Source organism: Phaethon aethereus, assembly GCF_964289735.1.
Source record: "Phaethon aethereus genome assembly, chromosome: 1".
NCBI classification, from domain to species: Eukaryota; Metazoa; Chordata; class Aves; order Phaethontiformes; family Phaethontidae; genus Phaethon; species Phaethon aethereus.
In genome coordinates, this window is record NC_138575.1 from 153657459 (window position 1) to 153685321 (window position 27863).

Below are 27863 nucleotides of genomic sequence, written 5' to 3' on the forward strand. Positions count from 1 at the left end.
GAATAGTACAGTATTTGTAAGGTACACAGCATCGAATACAATAATTATGGACATAAAACAAACTTGCAGACTTCTAAATATGTCTTCTGTATTAATGTCAAAAAAAGACAAATGTATACTGTACAGTAAAAAAATAGTATCTTATTTACTATAAGAAAAACACTTGATAACTATTGCAAATTTCAAGCTAGACAAATAGACAATTCTCCACATGTAACTTACTTTTAACATTAAATAAAATCTTTTTAATATCCTAAGAATGTTGTCTCAGTAAGATTCCTCCAAATTCAGATTTACAGTAAAGATGTAATATTCTCTGTTATATCAGATGTTCAGTTCTTGCACAGAATTTTCATTAGGGCATGCAAGCACAAAGATTATTTAGACTATTTAAAAATTAAAAAAAAAAAAAGAGAAAAAGAAAATACCTTCATTATGACCACAGAGAACGTAAGGAATAGTAAGACTGTGAGTTCATATATTACAAATGTGGGGAAAACATGAAGTCCTAGGAGGAAAGAAAACAATATTTAAAAGTTTACGGCCAATATCTTACTATGATAATTTTCTGAATTAATAATAGATTTAATTGCAAGACTGTATTCTCAAAAACAAACACAAAGCCTTAGCATACCTACGAACACCACCTACTTGATCACTAAAGCACTTCCTCTATTATCCAACCATTTTTGCTTTGGAGGGGTTTAGCACAAACAACGTTCCCAAATGAGTTAAATTGTATATGACCGATGTGTGAGCACTTTAATTTACAAATTTTTCTCTCTTCCACACCTGTCAACAATCCAGAATCTGAACTGAAACACAACTCTAACGAAAGTTATAAAAATACTGCAGGAAAACAATTCCACTGTTCTGCACAGTGATTGTAACATACACTTCGCTAACCATTTAACATTTTTGTATGACATGGTAATGGACTACGACTGTGGGAGGAACATGATACTCAGTATTTGCAGAGACTATAGCTACAACAAAAAATGTAGCTGTTTTGATCCCATGACCCTCACTTGCAAACACTGGAAGTCACCTGAACTGGAAAAATCACTTAGATTGGAATCAGGTAAAGTCATAAAGCCCTGAGCATGATCTAACAATTAAGGAATTATATAAAACCTGATTGCTATGATGTGTTGGTGGTTTTGGTTTGGTGTTTTGGGGTTTGGGGGGGGGGGGGGGGGAGGGCATGGGGGGGTGGGTCTATCTTTTTATTTTTTCATTTTTTACAATTTTTTTGTCATTTTTATTCAGTAATTATATGAAGCAAGATAATAAGAACCATAAAGAGCACAGAAATATAAAACTAAATCCTGCTAATATTAAATATAAGAAAAAGAAGTATTTGTTGGAGAAGTCCTCGAGTCACTGAGGAAGAACCTTACTCACAGTGGACTAAGTCCATTTTTTCCTCCTAGAGTATGAGGAACTTGTGCAGGCAAACATAACTGTGCATCTTTGGAAGCTCACTCCTTTTTCATAAAAGCTCTTAAAAAGAGGAACCAAAATAGTGGTGGCGTTCCTGATAAATCCATCATAGTTGGCAGTTTGCTGACAGTTGGCTGTTGCCATCAGAGGTGGCAGAACAAGAAATCCAAATGTGTGCACACATGCACATGGAAGGGCAAGTAGCTTCTCTTTTTTTGCTGCGTATCACGTGCACATGGCTTGTTCACCTTTAGGCTGGTCTCAGAAACACACATGAAAAAGCAACTAGAGAAATAGAGCCTGTAACAATGTCACGTTTCATAAAAGGGCCAACTCTGCCACATCTGGAACTAAGATTTCAAAGGAAGGCTATAAACGCAGATTAGTGCTCTCATCACTCCTGGTGGATCTACCTTTTCAGTTCTGGAGCAGGCAAGCAGTCTGAAGTTCATTTGCATATCATCCCGACATCAAGATTATTACTGTATTCAAAAGAGCTGAGGCACAAACTACTACAGGTTTCTGTACTAATCCCATGGAGGTAAGTGTCTGCAAGGTAAAGCAAGCCTAGGCCTGTTACATATGCTATTCTGAGCAAACCAATAAACAACTCAGCATGGAGACAAATTTTGGGGGAAATAAGTCCCTCCATAGTGGATTTCATGCTCATTACAGACCCTAGCCCTAGATGCAAACTTAGGACAAGGCCACAAGTCATAGCAGACTACTATAGAAGCACATGAAGCCTTCCTGACAACATGAACACCACCATAAAGTTTAACTTCATAGACAGAAGGTGCATGGTCAAGCATTGGAACAGGCTGCCCAGGGAGGTGGTAGAGTCACCGTCTCTGGAAGATTCAAAAAATACATGGATGTGGCGCTTCAGGACATAGTTTAGTGGGCATGGTGGTGTTGGGTTGACGGTTGGACTTGATGATCTTGAAGGTCCTTTCCAACCTCAATGATTCTGCGATTCTGCGAGATTCGGTGAATACAGCGCATTTAGTTCAATGGTTTTAATCAGACTTTGTGACTAAGCTCAGGAGTCACTACAGACTTGTTCTCTAAAATGGAAGAAACATTTCAGTCAAATAATTCAAGAACTTCAGCACCATCATCAGATAGCATGTGGCATGCTGGCCTGTCACCAATAGCTAGGATATCACTTAGGCACATTTTCACAGAGCTGAGCGTAAGCCACTGGACTTCAATTCTAAGCAGGGCTCTGGAATAGCTGGAATGGAGGCCCTGGCGTGAAGGTGACCTTGCATCAATGTCAAGCCAAAAAGCACAGTTCCCTCATATAAAGTGGTATGTGTTCTTCGATGGACAATTACAGGCAAAATTTTGCACGCTCTTTTTAGAAGTACCTTTTTCTTAATAGGTAAATTCCCCCTGCAATTAGACAGATTCCACCATTCTGCTGGATGGCTGCTAAACAGCATATGAAGATCCAAATGCAGTCATGACCACATCCTGGAAAATCCAGCATCAAGAAAAGGAATACTGGAGATTCTTGATGGCAAACAAGATTACAGAAACCAGAACTCTGTTGGTCAAATTGGAGCCAGTACAATTAATTCAGACACATCCTCAAGACAGGACATCACTCTGAAAAATCAGGTTAGCGATGCATTGGGATGCTGTATGTACTAAGAGTCTTAACGAACCTAAGATCATTGCAGCAAATGCAATAAATGTTACAGCCCTAGCTAGATCATGACGTAGCAGAGGGGAAAACCAACATTCAACTCCTTCTTTCTGCAAAGGGGAAAGTCCTCTTGAGTCTAATGGAGGTTTCAAGATCTCAGAACCGACAAGTTTCATTGTGCTCCATGCAGGACAACAATGCAGTAGAGGTGGATGGAGAAGGAGAAAGTGATGTATGGCACCTAATGAATTCCAGTTGGGGTCTTCCTTTAATTTCTCAAATTGAACAGAAATGTTAAGAGGCTTAAAGAAACATTGTGTGTGTGTTTGTTCTGGACAGTGGTACTGGCAGTGTCAGCATAACCAATGTTCTGAAGAAGATGACCAAACTGTTAAAGGGTTTTCAGCATCTTGCATTCAAGGTCCAACACTGACCACAGGATTTACCCAGAAGGGAAACATGGCGCCTGGCAACTTAGTCAATCAGTGGAAGTAACCTCCCTCCTCATCAGTGGCAAATAGGCTCCTGATGCCCAATTTCAAACTCCATACGACTTGTAGACTGACAAAAAATGGGATACTGGAGACTTTGGAAAAAAAAAAGTGAAACAGTCTATGCATAGATGCCTTCCATCTTTCTAAAAAGTAATAAAAACAAAATCAAATGATGCAGAGGTAGAAAGGGAAGGATCTGAGTACTAGGTAAAAAAAAAAACCAAACCCAGAAACAAGAAAGATCGTTCTCAAAATGTGGCTCTAATGGATTGGTCCAGATTTTCCCAAAAATTTCAGTGAGGACAGAGACTAACAGGAACTTTCTAACCTCAGAAGATAGCCTAAAGAGAGCCAGAAAACTTGAAGAACACACACAGGCCTAAATGAATGTACAGATGGAGAGTAACTCAAAGTGCAGCTGTTAATGCCTAACTGCAAAGGTGTACTGTTCCCTCCGACGCACCCATGCGTGAACTTGAAAGCAGTAGCATTACACAGGTCAAGCTAAGGGCAGGACCACTGTTACAGATATTACATGACCAAGCGCTGTTCAGTTCAGCTTTCAGGCACCAGAAGGATTTCTGTAGTGAGAACAGGAAAGCAGGTATTTAAGACAAGCAAAATAGGAACTAACTTTTGCAAATGACATATTTACAGTCACTTTTAAATTAAAAGTCAGAATCTCAAGTGTTTCTGCTCTCTGTAATAGGGTGTTTTCTGCATATAGCAGCAAGCCTTCTCCTTGGGGGGGGGGGGGGGGAGAGAATCTTTCCCTGTGGCCTTTACATAATTTCACATACTAAATCTCTGTAGATACCTATCATTTGCATGTGTACATATATAAGTAGAGAGCAAGCAAGAAGTCTTTTCTTACTAGACTTCTTTTTAAAAAGTTTAAGGAGTACTTTTTATCCTACTGAGGTTTTCTTTGCAATATCACATCACTCCTTTTTAAAACCTACCTCCTTGCCACTCCACAAAACTTCCTGTTAACCACAGAATTTGAAAGTAATTGAAAATAAAGGGTGAGGGGGGGTAATGTTTGGGGGGGTATTTGATTTTTGTAGGGTTTTGGGGGGTTGTTTTTGGGTGGGGGATTTTTGGTGTTGGGGTTATTTTTTGTTTTTCAAGCAAGCATTGTCACATTTTGCCAGAGGCCTATAACACAGCTCATTTTTCTGACTTTTAGCTAACTTTCTTCTGAGGCAAGAATAACACACATTTTCTACAAAACCATACAAACTTGTTAGGCAATTTTCTTTTCTTTCTGTTCTTGCAATTATAATGGTTAACAGTTATTAACATGAACAGTTTAAAAGTTTTTCTTTTTTAAATTCTGTAACAGAACTACTAAAATAATTTCCTTAGAGTATAACGTAGGCTATACAGAGTGCTGCCAGCATGCCAACTGAGGTCTTGCTATGTTCTTGTACTGCAAAGTCTTATCTCTAGTCTTAATTTATGCAGTCATGAGAGTGTAGGACAATATTTTTGTTCAATCCCTTGTAAAATTAACTTTGGGCTTGTAATTACTGGTCATGCTTTGTAACCCTGATAACACTACCGCTCCATCACCATCTTTACTAAAACATATAAACAACTTACCTGTGAACTTTTAGCAATTACTAATCCAACCTTGTCAGTTATATGGGCCTGAGAGTTTTACCAAAGCTCACCACTTTCCTCTCTTTATTAAAAAATAAGTTATTCAAATAAACATTATCTATTACTAAGCAATCCAACTGATAAGCACAAGCTATTATCATTTTCACAAAAACGAAGGCTGGCAAGCATAACTACTTCCTTTTTATTTTGACAATGACCAGAAACAGATTTAGTTTCTGTTACAAACCAATGGGTATCAAACAGGTATATAAGGAAAGGCATTACAATTATGCTGATGATGGGACTTCACTATTATCTGAATAAGTATATGGAGATAAAAACAACAATAGAAAACTTAAAATAGAACCAGAAGAAAAACCAAGGGTGGTCCTGGGAAAAAAAAAAAAAAAAAACCAACACAAACCAAAAAAAAAAAACCCCAAAAGACCAAACCTTAAGAATTTCTGAGTAAACATGGCTTAGAGGAGGTTGGATTTGTGCAAAGGGCCACACTCAAACCCTCTATTTTAGACCTTGCAGTGCCCCCAAAATAGGACATGCATCTCCTATACAATCTACAGGGAGAGGCACGTGCTTTCACAGCACCTGTCTCCTCATTCACTGTACCTAAGCACTCCAGTAATGTGTTTCAGTTCCTTGCGAGAAAGCGCACTGGGGCATGCATGGGCAGCTAGAGAATGTAGCAGTTCAAAATGAAGCTACCAATTGAGTGTAAATATTCTCAAGACTTAACTACTTCTTCTCATGATGAGTTACTCTCCTAGTCTTAGGCATTAATACTGCATTTCAGTTGGCATTCAGGTAGTCTCCAAGATACATCTTGGTCAATTATTTTTCCCCTGCATTGAGAACACACAGATCACATTTTCCTAACTAAAGAAACAAGATGCTATAAAAAAAGATCTGTTCCATTATCATATCATGCTCTAGAGAAAACCAAGCCACAAGAACTGAAAGCTACTCCAGCAACTGACTCAAAATAGCAATACAATTTTAGTATAAATTACAAATATATCCATTGTGAAGACAGAAGAGCATTAAAAAACCAAAACACCTCTCACTCAAACAAAAACCTTTTTCCCCTAAAATTTTTACTTACATGTTTTAAGTAGCATGCATTCAGAATTAACAATGAAAAACTGACATTAAAACAAGAATTGAGACTACAACATGGAAATTGCTTATGCAAATGAATATCATGTTTACAAATATTAGTAAAGGCAAATCAATGTTGTGGTCAGTTAACAGTTTAGTATTTTAACAAAATAATATCTATCTTCTCCCCCCTCCAACTTAAACACGTTTTTGGTTTGGTTTTTTTTCCTCTTCCCCCACCCATTTGTAGGTTAACACTATTTTTTAAGTAAGTTTTCTTAGAAGTTACCTATGGATGCAAAGAAAATGATGGCAAGAAAGTCACGTATTGGTTCAACACAGGACATAATCTCCTCAGTAACCATGTGACCCTGAGAAGAGATCAGAGCTCCAGCTAAGAAGCATCCCAGCTCCATTGAAACATCCAACAGCTCTGTGATCTGTCAAGGAATAACAAAAAAATCTATTGCTGTTCTCTAGCCCCAAGGGACTTTCTATACCATTTCACAGTGAAATTATAAAACTGTACATTATACTGAATGCAGTAAATTACTATGTCTTTATGCAAGTTCAACAACACATAGAATTCAGCATGTTTATTTCAGTGTTCAGTGTTCTGCAGTATTGGATTTATACAAAAGACTCAAAAACCAGTTTCCCCTCCATGTTACCTCCATCCCCACAAGAACAAAAATAAATGTCTTAATCTACATTGTAATGCTTTGTGTCACTCTTAAGGATAGCATCTGATTTCACAAAAACAAGAAAGACTCTAACAGCTTTGGAGTCAGGATTGCATAATACATTGAGGCTGTGAAATAAAGCAGTAAGAACAGCGTATTTTCCAGCTGTCAAACAAGGGGTAAAGATAAAAATCAAAGCTTATAATTTGGAAGAACAGTCTCAATTTAGTAGAAGTCCCAGGCATAAATTATGTTTTATTATTGTAAATTGGCCTTAAACGTGCCTCTGTGCTTTACTGAATAGAGATGCATTTAAGTATATGAAATAAACTGCTGAAATGAAGCACAACTATCTCTTTGAAAGAACTCAGACTGCTCTTCATTCTTTTTTATTATTTGAATACAGTACTAGAAGGAGGAGATGAAACACATGTAAAGAGACTGAACTAAAAACAAAGAAACTGCTTAAGGCGATGCTCGGAACATTAAAAAAAAGCAAGCAGCACTTTCAGTTGGTATAAAGTATATTTTGAAAGAATTACCTTAAAACCATGCTGCTGCAGACAACCGTCTTACTGAGAAAGGGCAATGCTATTAATATTAATAGAACATTTAAAAATGAAGACTTATTTCCATACTAATTTAGATTAAGCAACAATACACCATGGTACATTTATGGACAACATTCATCATATCTTGAATGGTGTTACACTGTAAGGTATGAAGCTAAAACTCAAGTGACTTGAAATTAATGGAGGAGAGCAAAAGACACAATAAACAAGTCTCCAAGCTATGCATAAAAGACCGCCTAAAAATAAACTCCAGACTTTTGTGTATTGAAGTATTAATGTCTGAATGCTCATCACATAACTCCATTTGCGCTAACAGTCCACAGTTCTTTGCAAGACATTGAAGAAAATTAATTGGTTCTGTCAACGAATGCAAATAGTTGCTGATCAGGCAAAACCAACAAAGTAACATTATAATGTTACCCTCATTTTAAAACAAAAGGAATTTCAGTGCTTTTCACCACAATTTGAAATTGTAAAACGGAAGAAGGAAATGTATATAAAAGGCTTTAAAATCACCAAAAGATGAAAACAACAAAGGAAACAGTTATGAATAGGAAACATTTAAGTTCTTCTCAATCATATATTAGTTGTTTTAAAAATCGCAACCTCTTGAGTATGATTAAGATCCAATATAGCCTCTTCCAATGAAGTTGGAATTATTTTACTATTCAGCTATAATCCCCCCACCCCCACTGTCCTTTTCTTAAGTGTTATCAGCTGTAACAGAGCTCCACATCAAAACTTTTATAGCTAATATTTTAAGTATTCCCACATACATGGTTAGGTTACCATGTAAGAAGGGATTTAGCATCTCTTGTATTGGACTTGTTGATCTTAAAGGTGTTTTCCAACCTTAATGATTCTGTGGAACTGCATGATATTGGGCTGTTATGGGAATCACTATTCAAGCAAAGAGCAACAGAAGTGTGAAAGAAACGTGCTTCTTCAGAAAGCCTCAGACATAACTGGAGCAAACTGTATGTCCATCTGGGTTTGATCCCACCGCATAAAAACTGGACTCCATTCCTTAAGTCTATGGCAAGCTAAGTGTCAGCTCAAGGACCTGGTAGGTATAAAGGCAACTTTTGCTATTGCTTGTCTACTCTCTACATACTACACAACTTCAGGTCTACCAAATCTATTGGTCACTTTACACACAGAAAAGTGTGCAGTGGATGACAGCACAAGAAAAGAACCAAAAATTACATTATTCTCCTAACCCCACCTCCCCTCCTCCAGTCTGTTCTTCAGATTTATATCTCGATTTTTATACAGACACCTTTTACTATTCCCATCCTGGACCCTGGTTGTCCAGTAGTATTACCAACAAGTGGATACATTTCCTCAATTAAAGCTGTAGCATCAGGGTTTATTATACGTAATGTGTGTGCATGTGTGCACACACACACTGGAGCAGATTTGTTTTACTAGCAGGAAGGCGTTCTCAGCAAAATTTCTTATATAAGCAAAACTTGGAAAGTATTTTGCATTTAGTATTCCTTCCCTGCCTGCATAATTTTGAATGTTTTGCCTTCACCAAACAGGACTCAACAATTACTAATACCTGGGCTCTGCACTGTCCTTTTCTCAATGCCTATATTACAGAAGCCTTTTTCAGTCAAAATTAAATGAAATGTTTTGTCAACTTACACTTTTTCCCAGTACAATTTAGTTCTCAGTTTTTTCAAAGGTCCCATTTTACTCTAAATCAGAGAGGATTGCCTTGCTGTCACTAGAATTTTGGATTTTTATGTTCAAATGTTCTACCATAGCAATAAATAAAAGAAATAAACATTACTGCTGTAACATGTTTCGGCTGAATTTCAACCATTTGTTCAGCAGTTGTTTTGCCTATATTTTCTAATAACGTGTGTCATATTGCTACTCTTTAATCATCGCAGGAGCTTAATGAATAGACTAAGCCAGTAAAACTAAAGAAATCCCTGATGGAAATAAATGTTTTAGAATTTGAGGCTTTAATAACTTAAATCTGCCCAAAAGTAAAGACATGAATTCTAAGCTTGCATTTTAAGGAAGTAAAGCCTTGCTGGAAATGGAAACAATATTTAGTGAGCCTCATAAAAACTCTCTCTCAACTGTATTTTATTAAATCATTAACTAGAATATTTGAGATTACAGTTCTTCCTTAATCTTCTCCTTTTAATTAATAAAAAAGGAGTTCATAAGCGGTTATGAGCCATTGAGAAGGACTCCAGACAAACAAGAAATGACATTCCTAATACACTGCAGGACAAAGCATGTACATTTTCATATATAAAGTACTGCAATAACATAGCTATATTTTCTTTTCATCTTTTTGGTATGCAAAGCAAGCTGGCAATTTCCCTCCATTTGCTGCCATGACCCCAGGTCAGCCATAATACAGTCAAACTGGATGCCATATACACATCCCCCCCCCCCCCAAAAATCTGTGTGCAGAGTGCTATAAACATGTAAATGTAATTGCTATCCTTCTTGTCAGGTCAGGTTTTATTTTTTCCTCAATTCCTTAGTAACATTCAGCAGTTTGGATTTAAAACATAACAAAACTGACCACTGTTGCCCTGCAGATAGCTAATACAGCAATTCATTATCAGGATAGTGTTTAAAACAATTTTCCTTGTAAAGTTTCTGTACATATATACATGAAAAAAAGCCACACTACATCAGTGAACGCTCTGGCTGAATTACAACATGTTGTTCAGCTCATTGTGGTATATATCTCAACCTAAAGTTTGGCCATCGATCCTAAATGGTCATATTTAAAACCATAAGCTAATTTGTTTTTAATGTTGCAAATCAGGAGAATAGTTTCTCAATCTAAAAAAAAAAAAAAAAAGCAGTATCTGCATAACTCAAAGCTTGAAAAGAAGCTGCTGAAGGTGCTACAATGTTCTACTGAACCTTTGTTACTGATGACAAGGTGCATGATTGAAAGATGCACAACTGTGTCTCAAAGTCAGATAGACTTTTATAGGATTGGCACTTGACACAATCCCCCACCCCACCCCAATCTGCCTAACGTAGTTGAGGGGGGGGCGGGAAAGGGAGGGAGAATTTCAGTTACTTCTGAGAATATCTGGGAACAGAAAGAGGACTCAAGCTCCAAACCTTGGTAAAATAAGTATCTCATATTTGAGATTGGTTGCATCTCTTTAATTTAGTTTATCAAGAAGAGATATATTTAAGATCCTGTTCCAGATTTAATGCGTTGCAATGTTATCCATGTGAGCCAAGCAGTTCAGAAATGCTCAACAGTCACTCACGTACAAAAAGTTCCTCACCTGACAGGATAATTCTTACATCAAACTTTCTTACGCATGCTGCAGTATAGGAACCTCTTCTGTCCTATCCTCCCTCTTGTTCTCCCATATAGAATTTGTTATTGGTAGAGAAATAGCAATTCTTGTTTAATTAGTCATCTGAGATTTTCAAACACAGGAAACAAGTAAAAAAACTTTTATATAAATGTGCATTACACGTGCTAGTATTACAGATGAACCCCAACAAAGCATAAATTTAGGTGGACCTCAGTAATCCAGTCAATGCTGAAGGCACATAACAAGTAACTGTATGCACAAAGTAGGAATACAGCATCATTCCTACCCCTTGTCATGTATTGGAAAGGATGTGGCCTGCAGAATAACGCACATGCTAGATAGTTAAAATATTTTGTTTCAAAACATCTCTCAAGTTTTCTAAATGGAGCCACAGAGAGTCATCTTTGGTTAAGGCCACTAAAGTATGCACACTCTTATTCCTCACTCTAGAAATTCAAAAGCTTTTTTTATTTACACCAGTATGTTTAGGATTGGTTTTCAAAGGAGAAAGATCTTTGCAGGAATAGTGACAGTTTAATTGTTTTCCTACCTGGCACCCAAAAACCTTAATTTATCCTTTCCACACACATGCAATATTTTTTCAAATTAGATTGTCACCCTCCATCCTATGTTTTGATTTCTGACATAATAGGGCATCTATACCAATTAAGATTTGTTTTCCAGAGGAGTTGTTTGTTGAACTGTTCAACTGACCAACCAAATACTTTCTTACTTTGTTTTTTTTAATTATTGTTTTTTAAGTCTTTGTGCTCAAACCATAACTTGTAGTATTACTATTACAAGTATTACTATTGGACTGGGCTCTGAGCAACCTGATCTAGTTGAAGATGTCCCTGATCACTGCAGGGGGGGTGGGGAGTGGGGTCTAGATGACCTTTAAAGATCCCTTCCAACTCAAACCATTCTATGATTCTATGCTTGACTTAATGACTGTATCTGTGTCAGTGAATATCAAGCATCTGAACCGATTTTCCGAGTTTACATGCACAATCCTTTGTACTGCTCCCTTTGATACATTATTTATCAACTCTGAGCGCAAAATTACTTTCACTTAAAGTACACAAAATATTTGCTCCTTCACAAACACTTCCCAGGCTGAAGCAGCATTCTGTTTTTGAAGTATGAATCCACCACACTCAAACATATTCTCCCTCAGGTTTGTACGCACACATATATTACGTAAAGTCATGTAGTCAAACTCCCAGTACATCTGATACGTGATTTGGGCACGACATGCCCAATTCAATCAGATCAGCCTATGTAGGCCATATTTTTACTGAAAGCAAGACACTTTCTAAACACCATAATATTTTGTGCAACTTTTGTGGTCTTCTTGTTGTTTTCTATTGAAGTCGTTCTACAAAATGTTATGTCTGCTTGTTAGAAAGTAAAAAGGAGAAACTAGTTTTGTTCCTTCTCTTATTAAGTGGCATTCCTGTTTGAAATATGAATAACTGTTTAGAGGGATGGCATTTTTAACCTATACAATAGAAATCAACAAACTGTAAAGCTATGCTCTCACTAACTTCTTTCTTGAGATTCTTCCTGAAGGAGGTCAGCTTTCTCCTTTGGACCTGTAATAATTAAGCAAACACCCCTAGAAAAAAAGGCACAGGCACTTTTTGGGATCATTTTTCTCAGAAATTCTCAGCGGACATAACAATCTGCATATCCAGGATAATGGAGTTTCAAACCCACAACATTATCAGCGACTGTCACATTCTGTTTTCCAGCAGAATAGTTTTTCAGAGGGCTGAAACATGAAATAGAAACAAATAGAAGGAAGATTCAGAGGAAAATGAACCAAACCCAAAAGGGATATAAAAACCTATGAACCTTAAGTAATTTCTCTACTTTCTCAACTTCATCCCAAACTGTTTATCTCCCACAGAAAAAGGAAAGTATTCTATAATAAAAACCCTGTTCAGAATTTGCTATTGAAGAGAAACTTGTGAGCAAATGTCACAATCAGCCATTATCAGTATCTCAAAACCCATCCTAAATTATTTTCAAATGCATGAAGTAGCCCAAAATTAAAACTGGAGTCATCATTTTTAGCTGGCTGTAATAAAAGTTACCAGCAAAAGTTCAGCTAATTGACATTCAAATTTTTCTCTTCTTACTCATCTATGCTGTAATGCATGAATCATCTGTGCATTTGTTGTTTTGGTGGTGGTTTTTTTTAGTTAATTACTTGGTTTTAAAATGTTACAGAGGTACATGGATATACAATAATAGAAAGGGCAATGGCTTTTGTGATACTGATGCAGTAAACTACCACATGTATCAAAATGTTTTATTAATTTAAAAGATTACCGTTAACATAAGGAAGATGAATGCAGTTATTCCTAGAATGAGGATTTCTTTATTCCCTTTGCTTTCTGCATGCAACTTGCGATAATACGGTCCTATGAGATAAGTCTTTATAACAAGACATATAAGAAATACAGCAGCCAGAGAAAAGAGAATTTGGCCAATCAGTATCAGTATTCTCAGTATTTCCTTGAAAATGCTGGAAGAGAAGAACAAACAAAACATTTCTTTCAAGTGCTCTCATGCCTCCCAACCAGTTCCCCTTAAGTGAAAAGGCCTAATTCCACAGATGTTCAAAACTGAGTAAGATATTTAGACACATTAATAAACAAGATTAATACTAAACCTGTTGTGTGCCCAGCAATCTCTTTTACAGCCTAGAATTTACTTCCATGTTGACTCAAAAAGATTTTTGTTGACTGATCTTCAAGGTAAGCCACCAGGCTCAATAACCCTATCTCATGGTCTTTGACAAAAACATGTCTTGAGGGAATAAAGTAACTGAAGAAATTAACTTATTTTCACTTTTCACTACAAAATTTAAGTACTGGACAGGACTAAGGCAGCTAGAGCAGAAAGAATATTCTCATACAACATGACAAGTACAAATAGTAGAGAGAACTCACAGAACGGAGAGCATATTTTTCACAGAACTGACATTAACTGTAGCGCTCTCATATTCCTATTTGCAATCTACATACTAATTGGAAGGTGGCGAGGGGAAGATACATATGACAATTTTTTTTACCTGGAATATGTGCTCACTCCTGCTTGAATAAGTGTAGGCATGACAGCTATAAATAAACCAAGCTGCACATCCTGCATCACCAACATGCCAAGTAGTACGCTACTGTAGTCAATATCCCCTGTACACCAACAAAGCAGTCATGGAAACATTAATCAGAATCTATGAACACTTGCAGTGGTCAGTAATCTAGAAATGTCTTAATCAAATGGAGGCCAAGTATAGTTATCAATGGAATGAGGTTATTCAAAGCATTCTGGTGGTGGTTATTTTTATTCCGACACAAGTAAATTAAAAAAAAAAAATTCATATGTAACTTCTGTATTTTTATTGTGTAACAGACTTTGCTTAGCAGTTAAGCACTAGTTATGCATTTACTGGAACTCCTTTACTGAAAACATACAGTTTTTAAAATAACTGACACATGTAAGAGCCAGCATGTGTAAAATACACACTTTGAATTTAGGCATTAGAATATGAATATTCCAGGGGTGGGAAGAACTTTAATGCAGCACGTGTGAGGAAGGTTTAAATGGAAGCAAGCAGTATGGCAAAACTTTTGAAAGGAAACATTTAGAAGTCTTTGAGAAGCTAGCAATGCAGCACTTGAAGGTACCTATTTGAAGAGCTGGTAGCTATGAAAGACTACCTGAGCTGGTCTCAGTTTGCTGGATAGGGATGTGAATTATGTAAGTTAGTCTTTCTGCCCTGATGACAGACTGGTAGTAATGGTCTAACCTGGAAACCTCTCAAAAAGCACAAGGATTCCAGACCCTCAGTAAAGTCAATTCTTAACATGGAGAGTACCGATTCAGCTATGCTGTCTTTGGAGAAAGAGAACTGGCTAGTAAATAGCAGGCAGACCTCATGACAAGAATATGCACAACACTGGCCAGTGTTAAAGGAGGATGTTTGCTTGTAAACCAGACCTAATAGTGGTTTTTGTTTTGGTTTGCTTTTTTAACTAGCTTTTCTTATAATATTACAAGGTCAACTTCTTTCAAATTTTATTGTAGATACTGCAGTAGTCCATATTTAAAATCATACTTACCTTCTTTATCTCCTCGAACACTACCTGCAAGGAATCTTGACACCAATGGCGTGCTTGATAAAGATAAACAGGTGGAAATGAAGACACTTTGTGTTGGTCTAATTTGGAGCAAGTGTCCCCATAGTAAACCAAAGGCAATCATCAGAACCGTCATGTAACAGGGTCCTTGCAAAGATATTTTCCATACCTTGGAAAGAAAACAAGTTCTTATGATAAAGTCTGATGACACTTTTCTCACTAATAAGTTACAATGTCTTTCGGCACAAATAAGCAGTTAAAGATGCATCATTTGGGGCTGCAGTGCTGGGCCACAGAAATAATGTGCTGTCATCCTATACATACTAAAAACTCTGAAGTTATTATGCCTAGTAGATAATATTCTATGCCAGAAGGCTCATTACCAGGAATTTGGTAAGCTTCCCAGAGCTCACAGAAATTAAGGGCCAAAGGTCCAGCATGGGTTGAACTATATTAAAATCATCAAATGGAAGACCTGTTACTCGATGTGATGCCAGGGTAGGAAAAATGGGAGTGGCAAAGGCCATCATTAATACCAGCAGCCCACTCCACACTAGTATGCACACAAGTCTGATGTAACAATTTACATACTACAGTTTAGGAATTATTGAGTTACTGATTTTTAGCTTTGACTTTACAACAGATTAAGCTGAATGGTCATGAATTTTAACACATTTCTGTTAAAGCTTTTGTAGTCTCATGAACTCACAACCATCAGTTTAGGAACAAAATCACACACTGCAACTCTTTTCATACGTACAATCCTTACATACTTTGCAGACATATTTTCCACTATTAAAAAGTCTAGCTTGTTTATGAGATAGCTTTTTTTTTTATAAATTAAGACCAAAAGAAACTTGCACCTTTTTGCTAAATCCCAATGGCCACATCATGTAATATTCCAGGTTGTGCTGACATATTTGCAGAATCAGTTTATTAGCCAGTACAGCATGTATCATCAATTCAGTATGTTGTACTTAAGCTGATTTTTTTTTTTATATACAGGACTGGCAAACATCACTGTGCAGCAACTGCATGTTACTGCATGTTAAAATAAAGCGGAGATGGACTGCCAGAAATTGTATGAGATTTTTCTAGTAATCAAACTGTTTTACTAAAACGAAGAGGAAGAGCAAAGTTGTTGGGGTTTTTTTTAGGACACCAAATAAATAATGGATTCTGTTCTTTCCAAAGAGTTAGAGAAGAAGCAAGTGTCAGATTTGTCTTATCAAAAATGTACAAAGTTACACCAGCATATCATAGGGACAATATAAAAATCTGAAATAGAACTGATAAATTGAATATGAGCAATTAAATCCTGTAATGTAGAGGTGTTATACAGAAATACCTTTCTTAATCTTTCAGGAGAAAATTCCAGACCAACTAGAAAGAGAGTGAAGAATACACCAAACTCTCCTAACGTCTCCACCTGCACAATAGACTTAAAAAAAAAAAAAAAATCAAAATCAGTGCACAGCCATCTACTTATAATACAGATTCTAAGTCCATTTACAAAACAAATTGTTTGTCATTATGTTTCCATAGGTAGTTCACTTGCTCATCATATGACATCAGAAGTTCCCTCAGCATCTTTTGGGTTCAAAGATTTTTCCCATCACGTGGCTGCTACTAGATAATTTGGTCAGATAGTGCTGGTCACCCAAAATGTACATGTGCATTGATCTAGGTAAGTTTGCTTGCTTGTTGAAAATAAATAGGTTACATTTTATGCATATGCTATTAAACCCCCAAGGCTTGCATTCCAGAAGTTACTTCTGGCTAGTTATTTTATTGGCCTATTGGTATAATCATTCTGCTAGACTGTAGTTGCTGTTCTGCTCGCCATCCTATAGACTCCATGCATCCGTCTCAGACCAGTACACCTACCAGCCTTTCCACTTCAGAGAGAAGGGTGCAACAGCAAGAAAAGTGGTTGTCTTCCTTGTCACAACAGAAAAACCTGACATCTCTTTTTTAAGTATTTACAGTCCAGAGCAGAAGACAACAGGTTCTATCATCAATCATAGAGAAGTGGAGATGGAAACTATCTTCCCTGCCAGATTAGAATCTGCCTGCCTCCTTATTTCCTCCAACATTCAACTTTTTAATGAAATACAGAAGAGACAAAAGGAGCACACACAAGAGACCCAGGCAACATGAACATTATCCAGATGAGTAACGTTTACTCGCAGCTCCACAAGAAACAGGCAGCTCACTAAGAAACTGTCCTAAAGAAACCTCCTTCATCTCTGTTCTGACCACATCACCTTCTTCAGTATAAGTCTCTGGAAACTCATTGTTGAATCTCCTTCTAGTATCAGGCTTACAAACTTGTTCCTCAGTCCAAGTGATCAAGTTTTCCAGACTTTCTCAACCCAGAACTTACGTACGACACAAAGGTTATTATTTAATCTCAATTTTAGAATACAAAATTTTAAAAGTGTACTATTTGTAGCCTTCTCTTCCAATAAGAGATTGACAAGATCCTACAATTTCTACTCATCTCTACTTCCTTTTGAGCCCAACAGTTATTTTCAACAAGATTCCACATAAGAGCAGAGGTTGCAAAGACAGTTAATTCTAAGCAGTTACATGGACACCAATGTAAGACACATGTAACTTAACGAACATTACCACGCAACCTTAACATGTGCTCTGTTTTGCCTGCTGGCTAAACAATCTGTTAATGCACACCAGACCGCTAATCAAAACATCTGCAATGTCTAGCCAGCCACAGCCCACGGTTTCACATGAGCTAGTAATCAGGGCACACGTGATGGAGCTAAAAAGGTTCAAGAGGCTTCAGGAATGTGGGCAGGGGACTGCAAAAGAACCAGGGTGAGTAGGATGGATGAAAGAGCTACAGAGATGCAAAGTAACTCTCTAGGAAACCAAGCTATGCTACTCAGGAAACGACTTGTTTTAAACACTTCCTCCACTGCCAACACTGACTTTTTGCAAGTTTCTGAATATTTGACAGCATTTAAATAATTTGGCTCTCAAACATAATGTTTCATGATTAAAAACAAAAAGAAAACAAACAAACAAAAAGCCACAACAAACAACCTTCAGCTTCCACTTTCAACAATTGTTTATGTCATGACTACATAGGAGAAAAAAAATGAAAACAAAGCAATTCAAAGACATACAATTTCAAGGCCTCATTTTGCAGAGGTCCAGGTTTGGGGACTTTTTTTTTTTTTTTAATACTTTTGAGGTCAGCAATACTATATTCTTTTAAAACTACTTTTAAAGATTTCAACAAATGAAATCATTCAAGAAGCAACATGCACACTTACCTTGATACTATTTAGTCCTGATGGTCCTAGTAGTACTCCACAGATTATATACCCAAACATGGTTGGCAATCCTATTGTTGTGCACAGCCAGCCACATGGCAAAGACAACATTCCTATTGTCACAATATCCTAAATATATTAAGATTTACAAATGCATTAATATAAAGAACACACAAATTTGTGATGGAGTTAAAGACTATTATCTGTCAAAAGATAAAAACAGCACTGTAAAATTAAACGTAGAATACTGTCTGTGAAAAGAAAACACAAGTTCAGTAAACTAACCTGAACCCTTTGTTGTAGGTGCACTACACAAGCAGTGTAGTAAGCACTGCAGTTTTGCAGATGAAGTATGCACCTTAACCAGTTGGTAGCTCTGGGGACTTATGATCAATTTATTAAATATTTTAAATGCATTATAGGAAGTAGACAGTTTCCTGGGGAAAGTGAGGGGAACGACACTTCGCATTATAACACAGTGGTGAAACAGATCCGTTTTGGTTTTATTAAAAAAAAAAATCCCAATCCAGTTATTCTTCATGAAGCACAAATACAAGTAAAAACATGTCTATATATTTTCCAGCATCCCTTTTTTCATCACAAGACATAAACAGATCAATTCTCTCTAGGAACAACATGCAAGTGGCCTATCAGGCACAGCAGTAGCTTACTTTAACACTGAGAGAAGGGATGCTGCTCCAAAGGAGCAACAAGTCAAATCAAATAGAACAGAGAGGATTCATGCAGCATCACGATCCGTCCTGTGAAAACTATACTAGGAGTAGGGAACACATTGGCTGGATCACCAGTACATGAGGGAATCATGAACGCTAGGGTAACTTTAGAGGGACGAATGCTGAAACTATATTCAATCCAATCAAGCAGTCTAGGCATACAGTCTAGGCATACATCTCACCAAAACGAACGACAAGAATGTCTCTACAATGACTACCTTTATGAAATGATGATCAGCACGAGGAATGGTTGAATCTCTGGGTTTGGTAAGAATATACTGATTGTTCTGGGAATCAATAAGCATACTAAGGCCTAAGTCATCCTCTACTTCTCTTTTTGAAGCATTTCTTTTGGAGTTGGCTTCATCTTCTTCCACCCTTAAAACTGCTTCAAAGTTAACACCTTTTACCTGTAGGAAAAAGAAAGTAAATAAAAAAAAAGGGGGGGGTGTCAATGAAGCATACAGTAAAAAGGGAAAGACTATTTGCTGAGCTTGAAGGTACTCCAGAGTTTGTCGACGCTGACTAAATATACTGCAGTTTCTTCTGAGAGAAGTCTTTCAGTCTCTTTATCAAAACTTGATGTCCATAACTGAAAAGTCTAAAATTTCCTCTACATTTTAAAAGTGAGGGTTTTTCCAGACGTCTTTAGCCAAGTTGTCCAACCAGAAAAATACAGAGACAAGGTTTCAAAACTGTACAATTCCAATTCAGTATTTTCAATTGCATCTAATTGGAAATATTTTTTTTTTAAAAAGCTTTATCAAACTTAGAACACAAAAGGTTGGATTGAAATGTAACAGTTTATTCCCTTGAACAAAAGCAATTAGAGATTACAAAGTGATATTCAGTTTACAAAAACCTGAAATAATTACTGCATTCCAAGTCAGGAAAACGTCACTGTCCTGTAAATTTGAAGGAGAGAGGATAAGAACTGTTTCTACCTAGCTGTGTCTTCAGTGCCTCTAATTACAAAGTGGAAGACACTAGGATGATTTCATTATTCACTGTATTTTAAATAATGTAGATTTTAACAATATTCAAAAACAGTTAAGGTTGTGACTTCTTTTAGACTCCAGTAGACACAGTAGGCTGTTGTCATTCTGATGACTTACTACAAAACATTCAGCTTTTCTGGATTGCCATATTTTGCCCAAACAATTCCCCAATATAATGAAGAAATGTATTCACAGAAGTCATCTATAAAACAGACTCCTATTTTTCTTTGCTGATTCCCCATCACATTTCCCCAAACTGTTCAGATAAATATTGTTTTCAATATTTAACATTTAACCTGCAATCTTTATACACTTCTTCCACTCCTTACATTTGTTTGTGTACATAATTAAATAAAAACTTTTATTGTGGAATGACTTCTTCCCCTGTATTTGTACATCATGCAATATGATGAGCCCCTAAGGAATTCTAAGTCACTAAGAATCAGACGGAGGGGAAAAAAAGGAATTTGAAATAAATTATAAAGTTTGCAGAATTATTTAGAAGTATAAAATAGCTGCCTCAAACACCAGCATTTTTAGCTGTTGGAGTAAGAGGCTGATGACCATTTTCTTTTCACACATTATGAAAGTTGTCTTTTCACACTTTTTTTGCCCCAAACCTGTCTTTTTATATATATTTTGCCTTTACTTCCTTAAGCTCCCCACTTACCCGGCTATTTTGCATTCCATAATGAGGTGTCCATTGCCAAGTCTAAGAGACCAAACCATGTTTTCATGTTTTCAGCTGAAGGGAGAAAGCAGGAACTGCTGCACGCCACGTACATGCAAACGATTCTCACAGTATGGGAGCAAAGAAGAGAGGCTTCCCTACAGTCAGCAAACATGAAGAACTGTTTCCAATCAGAATACACAATAAGTGCCCAATCCTACAGTTTTTATGTCGTCTTTGCTCCTGACCCCCTCTTCCACACCCTCATTGCTACTCCAGGTATATCAAAACAGGGTTTTTTCTGTGTATTATAGATAAAAATCATACATTGTGTGGATATTATGGTACATTTTTCCTTTTGCAAAAGAAAAGGGAACTGACAAAAGACAGCCTGTGCTAGAAGAGCAAGAGTGGATGGCACAGGTTCAGACAAGCTTTTAAATAATAATAAATTTGAGAACATGAGAGAAAACAGTTATTTTCAGGATTTTATTTCCTAAAACAGCAATTCCTGAAAGCAGGTTTTACGTAACAGAACAGTGCACAAATGCTCGTCTTGCATTAAGTGGTTTAGCTCAGATTCTTCCTCTCCCATTTTTACCTACTACACTTCTCTATTTGATTATATCTTAATAGAAGCTGTTGTATCTTTATCAAATTACTGATGGATTCATTCATTCAGAATACTGATTCTATTGGACCTTCTTTGTTCCAATGTTCCAGTGTTCTAGCTTAAGAAAAAAACCACACTAGATGTCTCTTGCAAAGATGGAGATGTCAACAGTCCTCCAGGTTGCACTGCATAATTTCTTTTCTTTCATGAATAGAGATACAAGCAGAAAATCAAGGAGATACACTGGCGAAAAAAGGATGCGTTGGCATTTTGCCAGCAGGTGTAGCAGCAGAAACCTCATTCCTGGGCTCTCTAAAACGTGCCGTTATGCCCCAGTGGAACAGAAGAGGGCACTCCAGTTAGCTCATCCCTTCCAGCTCTTGGTCCTGCTAGGTAGGATTCCCCCTAGGTACAATTGCTGGAGTCTGGTGTACACAAAATAAAAAGTTGCTTTCACTTTCGCTCAACACAAGTACAGTTACAAAGAATAGTGTGGCCTTCTACTACAGAGCAACTGTTTTTCCTCTTCAGCAGAATTCAAGAGCTATGCTCACCTCGCAAGTCAACCTGCAAATCAACAAAAACTTTTCAAGAGCAAAAGGCAAATAAAATTGCAACCCATGTTTATGCAAACAGGACCAATTTAGAGAGTCAGTCTCTGAGGACGGCACAACGGGACGCTAGAATAAGCTGATGTACTCCCAGCTCCAAATACACACGGCCTCACCTGAGGGATACTGTCCATCACGCAAGGCAGAAACAACAAGCAATGCAAACAGGCCAAGGTACAAAAAGCAGAGGAAGTCAGAAGTGGAAAAAAGCAACACCACAAACACATTTCAGTTACTTACCTTGAACAATATATCTTTTTCCCAGACTCTGAAAACCAACTGCAATGGTTCTTGTTCTCCCATAACTTTCTCAATAAAGTGAAAGAGAAAAAAGTGGAGACTACACTTAACTTGGTAACTCCATATCCTGCAAAGTCTAAATATCACAGTCCCCACCACCAGCACCGAGATGTCATAACTCGCACGGGCTGTATCAGTGAGATGGACTACACTTGTCACTGTCAAAGTGGCAGTTGCAAGGAGAACTTTCAGATCTGAAAAAACCACAGAAGTCACTAGCAAAAACAGGTAAGTAGTATTCCTGTTTACTGTTGAAAGGGAAGCAAAATTAAATCTAGAGCCACAAGTTTTGGGGTTTTTGGGATTGTTTTTTTTTATTATTTTTAGAATGGTCACTAAAATCCTAACAACTATTTAACACAAGGGAAACACCCCTACAATACAAATACCAAACTAAAGACACTAATGAAAAGACTGAGCCTAAAACTTCACTTACAGATTTGTTGTCATCAAAGGCATGCTCTTCTATTTCCTCTTCCAATCTATCAGCTGCTTTCCTGACATCTTCTAGAATTTCATCAAGCATGGACAGGCTTTTGTTTTGATGCTGCATGTTCTTAAGGGCTTCAACCTGATGTTTTTCTGCTGCTAAGAGTTCGACGTATTCCATTTCTTCCTGTTGAATTTTACAACACACAGATAAAAGTGCTGGCCAGGCCTTTGAGTAGGAAAACACTTGACATAAATGTACACTGCTTTTGACACAAAACACCTTATGAGTGGAATTGCAAAAACAATATAGACTTTTTAATGTTATTTGAAGATAGCTTTCTCTTGTGCCAATTTTGATTGGGGAAGTAGATATGAAAACCACCAAACAAAATACCCACCAATCGCCTTTTCTAATCCATTAAACAGTAGAGCTGCCCCAAAGTTATGATCCAGAAAATACAAGAAAGGAATTACTTTGAGGAACTCTAGGAAACATTTCAGAGCCAAGTAAAGTTTAGGGCTCAGTGCATTAGCAGGGAAGCATATTAACCTTGAAACATAGCTTTACTAGCTACAACAAACAAACTGGAAGGAAAACACAATGAATCTTAATTTTATAAGCCATTTTATAAACATGGGAAAAGGTCTGTTTATGGTTTTCAAAAATTACAATAACTGTGGAAACAGCTACAAAAAAAAACCCAAAAGCAGTTGGGACGAGCAGTCAAGCATTCTAGCTGAGGTTCCTGTTTATGTTTCCCAAGGAGCATTTTTCTTATCAGAAGTAAAATTCTTGACTTTGTCAATCTTTTCAGTTTGGGCCTCTTATGAGCTTGCACTAATGGCTTCTGAAATCCATTTCTAGGCTTCAGAAGTAAGAAGAGAAAAAATGCTCACGTGGTTTGATATGATGCAGAAATATTTCAGTAGCTTCCCTAATGAAGTTTTGTTTTGTTTCTCTCTGGCTGTTTCAGGTTCAAAAAAAGAGAATTAAAACAGTTTCATTCGCTGATGAAGACTAGACTTAACACTGCCCCTTCTACATGGTAACCAAGACAATGACCAACCATAATACTTTGTGTATTGACAGAGTATAATTTGAGGTTTTTTGGAAAAAAAGGTAAGATACTTCACTTTGCATGCCTACATCCTCTTAAAGATGCACTGGTTGAGATAGAGAACAACTATGAATGAGGAAGCATGCACAATGGCGGGCTGCTTCCTTTCAGTTAGATTCAGGATGTTGAGAATATTTAGAGGAGGGAGACCCTACATCTGTTCTTTAAGAGAGACAATATTATTACCAAGGGAAAACACAGACCAGGAAAAAAATCCAAGCAATCTCTAGGTCAGACTGAATTCCCAGAAAACACAAGTTTCTGTCTCCTTTTTAGATGCCCTGCCATACCCAGTTAGAAATCAGACAGAGCATAGGTCTCCCTTAGGTTGTTCTGTTTTATCTGCCTACCCCACGCAGGTATCTTAGATAACCTGGGCATCTAAAATGATACTAAACTCCTACGTTTAAATAACTGGAGTGCCCCCTGCCCCACACATTTGCAAATGGACATTTTTCCCCTTGAAACCTGAAAGAACATGCATAGAATTTAATCAATGCCCCAACGCCAAGACAAGAGTACGTTCAGTACAGCCTGTAACTGTAGCTTAACCCTTTTAAAATCCTGACAGCCAGATGAATACTTCTGTTTGTGATGAAACCACAGAATTTCTGGCTCTTGTCTGTTGGTGTTTAGAATCACCATAGTTACACCAGCATGATGAAAATTACCCAGATCTCAAAATAACTGGAGTTGGGAAAAATGTAACTATTAATGTGCTTGGCCCAATGTCAACTGCTTTACTTCTTATGCAACAACACATAAGCAAGAGACACAGTCACTCTCATACAGCCCCAAGCAAAAATATTTCCTATCTGTTGTTCTCTGCTAGCAGACATTGCTGGAGAGATGTATAAAACATAAACCATATGAGCTGCAGAGTCTTTCCTCAGACAGCAACAACTTGGAACATGAGATGGAATTGATAAGTGTTAGATTCTTTCCCCTGAAAAATGGAACAGGTTTTGGGCGGAGGGAGTTGATCAGTCCTTTCTGTCAACAGAGACAAACTGGCTGAACAGAGTTAGAGATAAGCTTCAGAAAAATAAATAAGGCTCTAATTTGCAAGAAGTTAACTTTCTCTGAATAGGAAGGTAGAAGAGCTTTGAAAGAACCGAGCTTAACTGTAAGTTCCTTTAATTAATGGAGACAAAGGTTTTTGTAGTCTCTTGTAGTGGCATCTCTGTTTTCGCCTATAGACAGGCCAGTGTCATGGCAGTAGAGTGGGACAATCACAGAGAATGGTGTCCATGAAAAGGAGAAGCTATCTCAAAGAGCCTGTTACGTGTTAAGCAGAAATGCATCACAGTACAAACACCATTCCACAACTCATGCTGGGATTGGAGACATCTGATCACAAGGTATATACCAAACAATCTTTTAAGCAAGATAATACAGATAAGGATTGTGCACTAAACAGGAGACTGTAACACGGAGAAACACATGAGCGAAATGAAGTAAGATTAAGCAAGACTTTGGGGCAATGCTGGTTAAGAACGCAGTGTTACTGTTGCTCTCTACTGTTTAAACAGGGATAGAAATTAGAAGCTGATAAAAAGTAGGTAAGATTTTGTTGCTTTTTCCTGAACCTCCACCCAGGTTCCTAGAGCAAAGGAAGGCAGAAGCTATCTTCAGTGCTTTTTCCTTCCTCCCCTCTCCCACCATGAATGATTCTGCTATACCTTTTCCCAGCAGCAGTACCAGCAAGGAACGCATCAGACTCACATATATATTCCAACAATAAAGACTTCCAAATACTTCAACTCAACAAAAATAAATAAAATGAAGGGAAGAGTCAAGCACCCTCTGCAGTCATTTGTGTTTTTCCTTCTGTCACTGTTTAAAAACTGAAAAGGAGGTCTCATGAGCACACCAAAGTAATCATCACAGTAAAATGAAACTGGAACAAAACCGGAACTGATTGGTGCCTTCTAAGTATGAACAAGTCCAAAAAAATGTATCCCATGTAATTTTCATCTTTTTGGCATGCATTTTCCCACTATCCTTTGTTTCACTTTATGTAACGATTGCAAGGTTAGAACAACAAATGTTCTGTTTAAATAATCATGTGCAAGAAGGAAGGGCATAAAAGATTGCTCAACCAAGTAAATATCTTGATATGATAATACAAAAAAAAAAAGCCTACACAATCCACCTCTGCAGAAGTAAAGTTTTGACAGGACACACATCTAAAACACATCATTATATACACAGGCCTCCTTTTATGAGAAAAAGGAGGAAGCACCATTCTCAGGTTCAAGGATAGATTACTTCAGTATTTTACACTAACATTGCCAAGAATTAGGTAAATGAGAAAGAAGATGCTGGACAGCTTCACTGCTGCTATTTTAAGAGCTCTGGGGAAAAGAAGGTTAAAAATCAAGTAATTTTCATGACCGCTGCTACCATTCCTATGCAGCAGAGGCTGACACTACCATTAATCACCAATATCAAAGTCATAGATCCTAGATCCAAGCTACTCCCTATCCAAATCTGCCATAATTTGGTCTGTTTTCACTGCACAGACACTCCAGTCCTCCAAGCCTGCATCCTAACTCTACTTCCACCAGCCTTTCTTGCCACAATTCACTGCACACCTTTCTTGCACACAGTCTCTTGCCATTTTCACCAGTTAAGAACTGCACATCTCTCACAAAAATGCCCTGCAGAGATTCTCCGAGCTCAGATGCTATATCCCAATTCCATATTTTTTTAACTTCTCTTGCTCCCTTGCACAAGGGCATCCTCTTCTTTTAGGAGACAGAAAACAAAGAAAATTCTTAATATATTCCTCCAGTGGTTGAGGGGTAGAGCAAGGAAAAAGAGCAATTTAAATACCAATCCAATTCAACAATGTTTTCTCTCAATAGAAGACTTTCAGGTACGCAGTCTGAGCACTAACAAGTCCAGTAGGCAGTGGCAGATTGTACACACCCTAACAGGTCTGCACTGACATGGGAACTCAAACTTTGCATGAAGTACTTGTGCTCATCTGTTACTCATCTGTGCTTTTCTTGGTAAAGTTATCTCAGATTTCTCTTTCTTGGAAGTACTGTCTTTCAAACCTGCACTTCTTAGGCTAGGAGTACTATACTGAGATAAAAAAATATAGTAATCTCATATTTTGCATGTCCATTTTACCCACATCTATACAAATATGGAAATAAAAGGCAAGAAGTCATTCTGTTTAAATTGTAGATTTTGGTTGAGCAATTCCCATTTGAAGTGGAAAAAACAGTATTTTGCCAATTTACTGCATTATTTCAATTCTGATAATCCCACTGACTTATCTAGTGCAACTGTGCTATATGCACTGACTCACTTATTGTATTCCTTTCCCTTTAGCGTAATATTTGCTGTTGGTCTTGTGATTATGCTTAGCTTTGTTTTGAAATAAGAACTATTGACTGCTAGTAAGTTTTAAGCTCTACACCAGAATCACTTCTAATTTTATTAATGAGAATACTTAATTCAAAATCCATTTTAAACAGTAAAACACTGCGAGTTTCATGTAGATCCATTTTTTATTAAAACAGATTGAAACCATGCCATAATAAAATTAAAATCACAATATTAATACTCTAGTAATAAATGTGGAGAACTAACCTTAATTGCAGCTTCTCTCAAGGCTTCCAGTCTCTGTCTACTGCTTTCTTTCATATTTACAACATCTTTGTAATCACCCTGTAGAGCTCTCTGGAGGCCATGGATTGCTTGAAAGACTGAGTTTTCACTTTCATTTAGCTCCTTTTGGAAAATTTCAAAGGTATGCACCTGAAAAAGTTTCTCTTCATCTGACAGTCCTGCATCCTTTTCAACCGCTCTTATAGCATTTTTCAGTTTGTTGAGAACAACATTCTTTTGGCGAAGAAGACCAGATAGTTTTCTGCAGCTATCCAACACCCACTGTTTTCTTTGAGTGATAACAGCTCCTTTCCCACGGTGCAGCTTTATTGCATGCTTTACTACATCTTCATGTTCTGCAGGATTTGCTAACTGGCCACAAGGCAGTGAAACCAATGTCCATAGGGAAATAAATCCAGTCGCCTTCAT

General features: G+C 37.2%; 1 protein-coding gene across 1 annotated transcript; it reads right to left on the reverse strand.

The window, feature by feature from the left end:
* Positions 1-27863, reverse strand: TMCO3 (transmembrane and coiled-coil domains 3; the record flags this gene model as incomplete). The annotated part of the gene is made up of 10 exons (XM_082002091.1): positions 1-508; positions 6602-6752; positions 13225-13420; positions 13970-14087; positions 15018-15204; positions 16384-16476; positions 18335-18463; positions 19287-19478; positions 22697-22876; positions 27417-27863. 10 exons carry the CDS (start codon positions 27861-27863, stop codon positions 387-389), a joined length of 1815 nt encoding a protein of 604 aa, XP_081858217.1. The 3' UTR covers positions 1-386.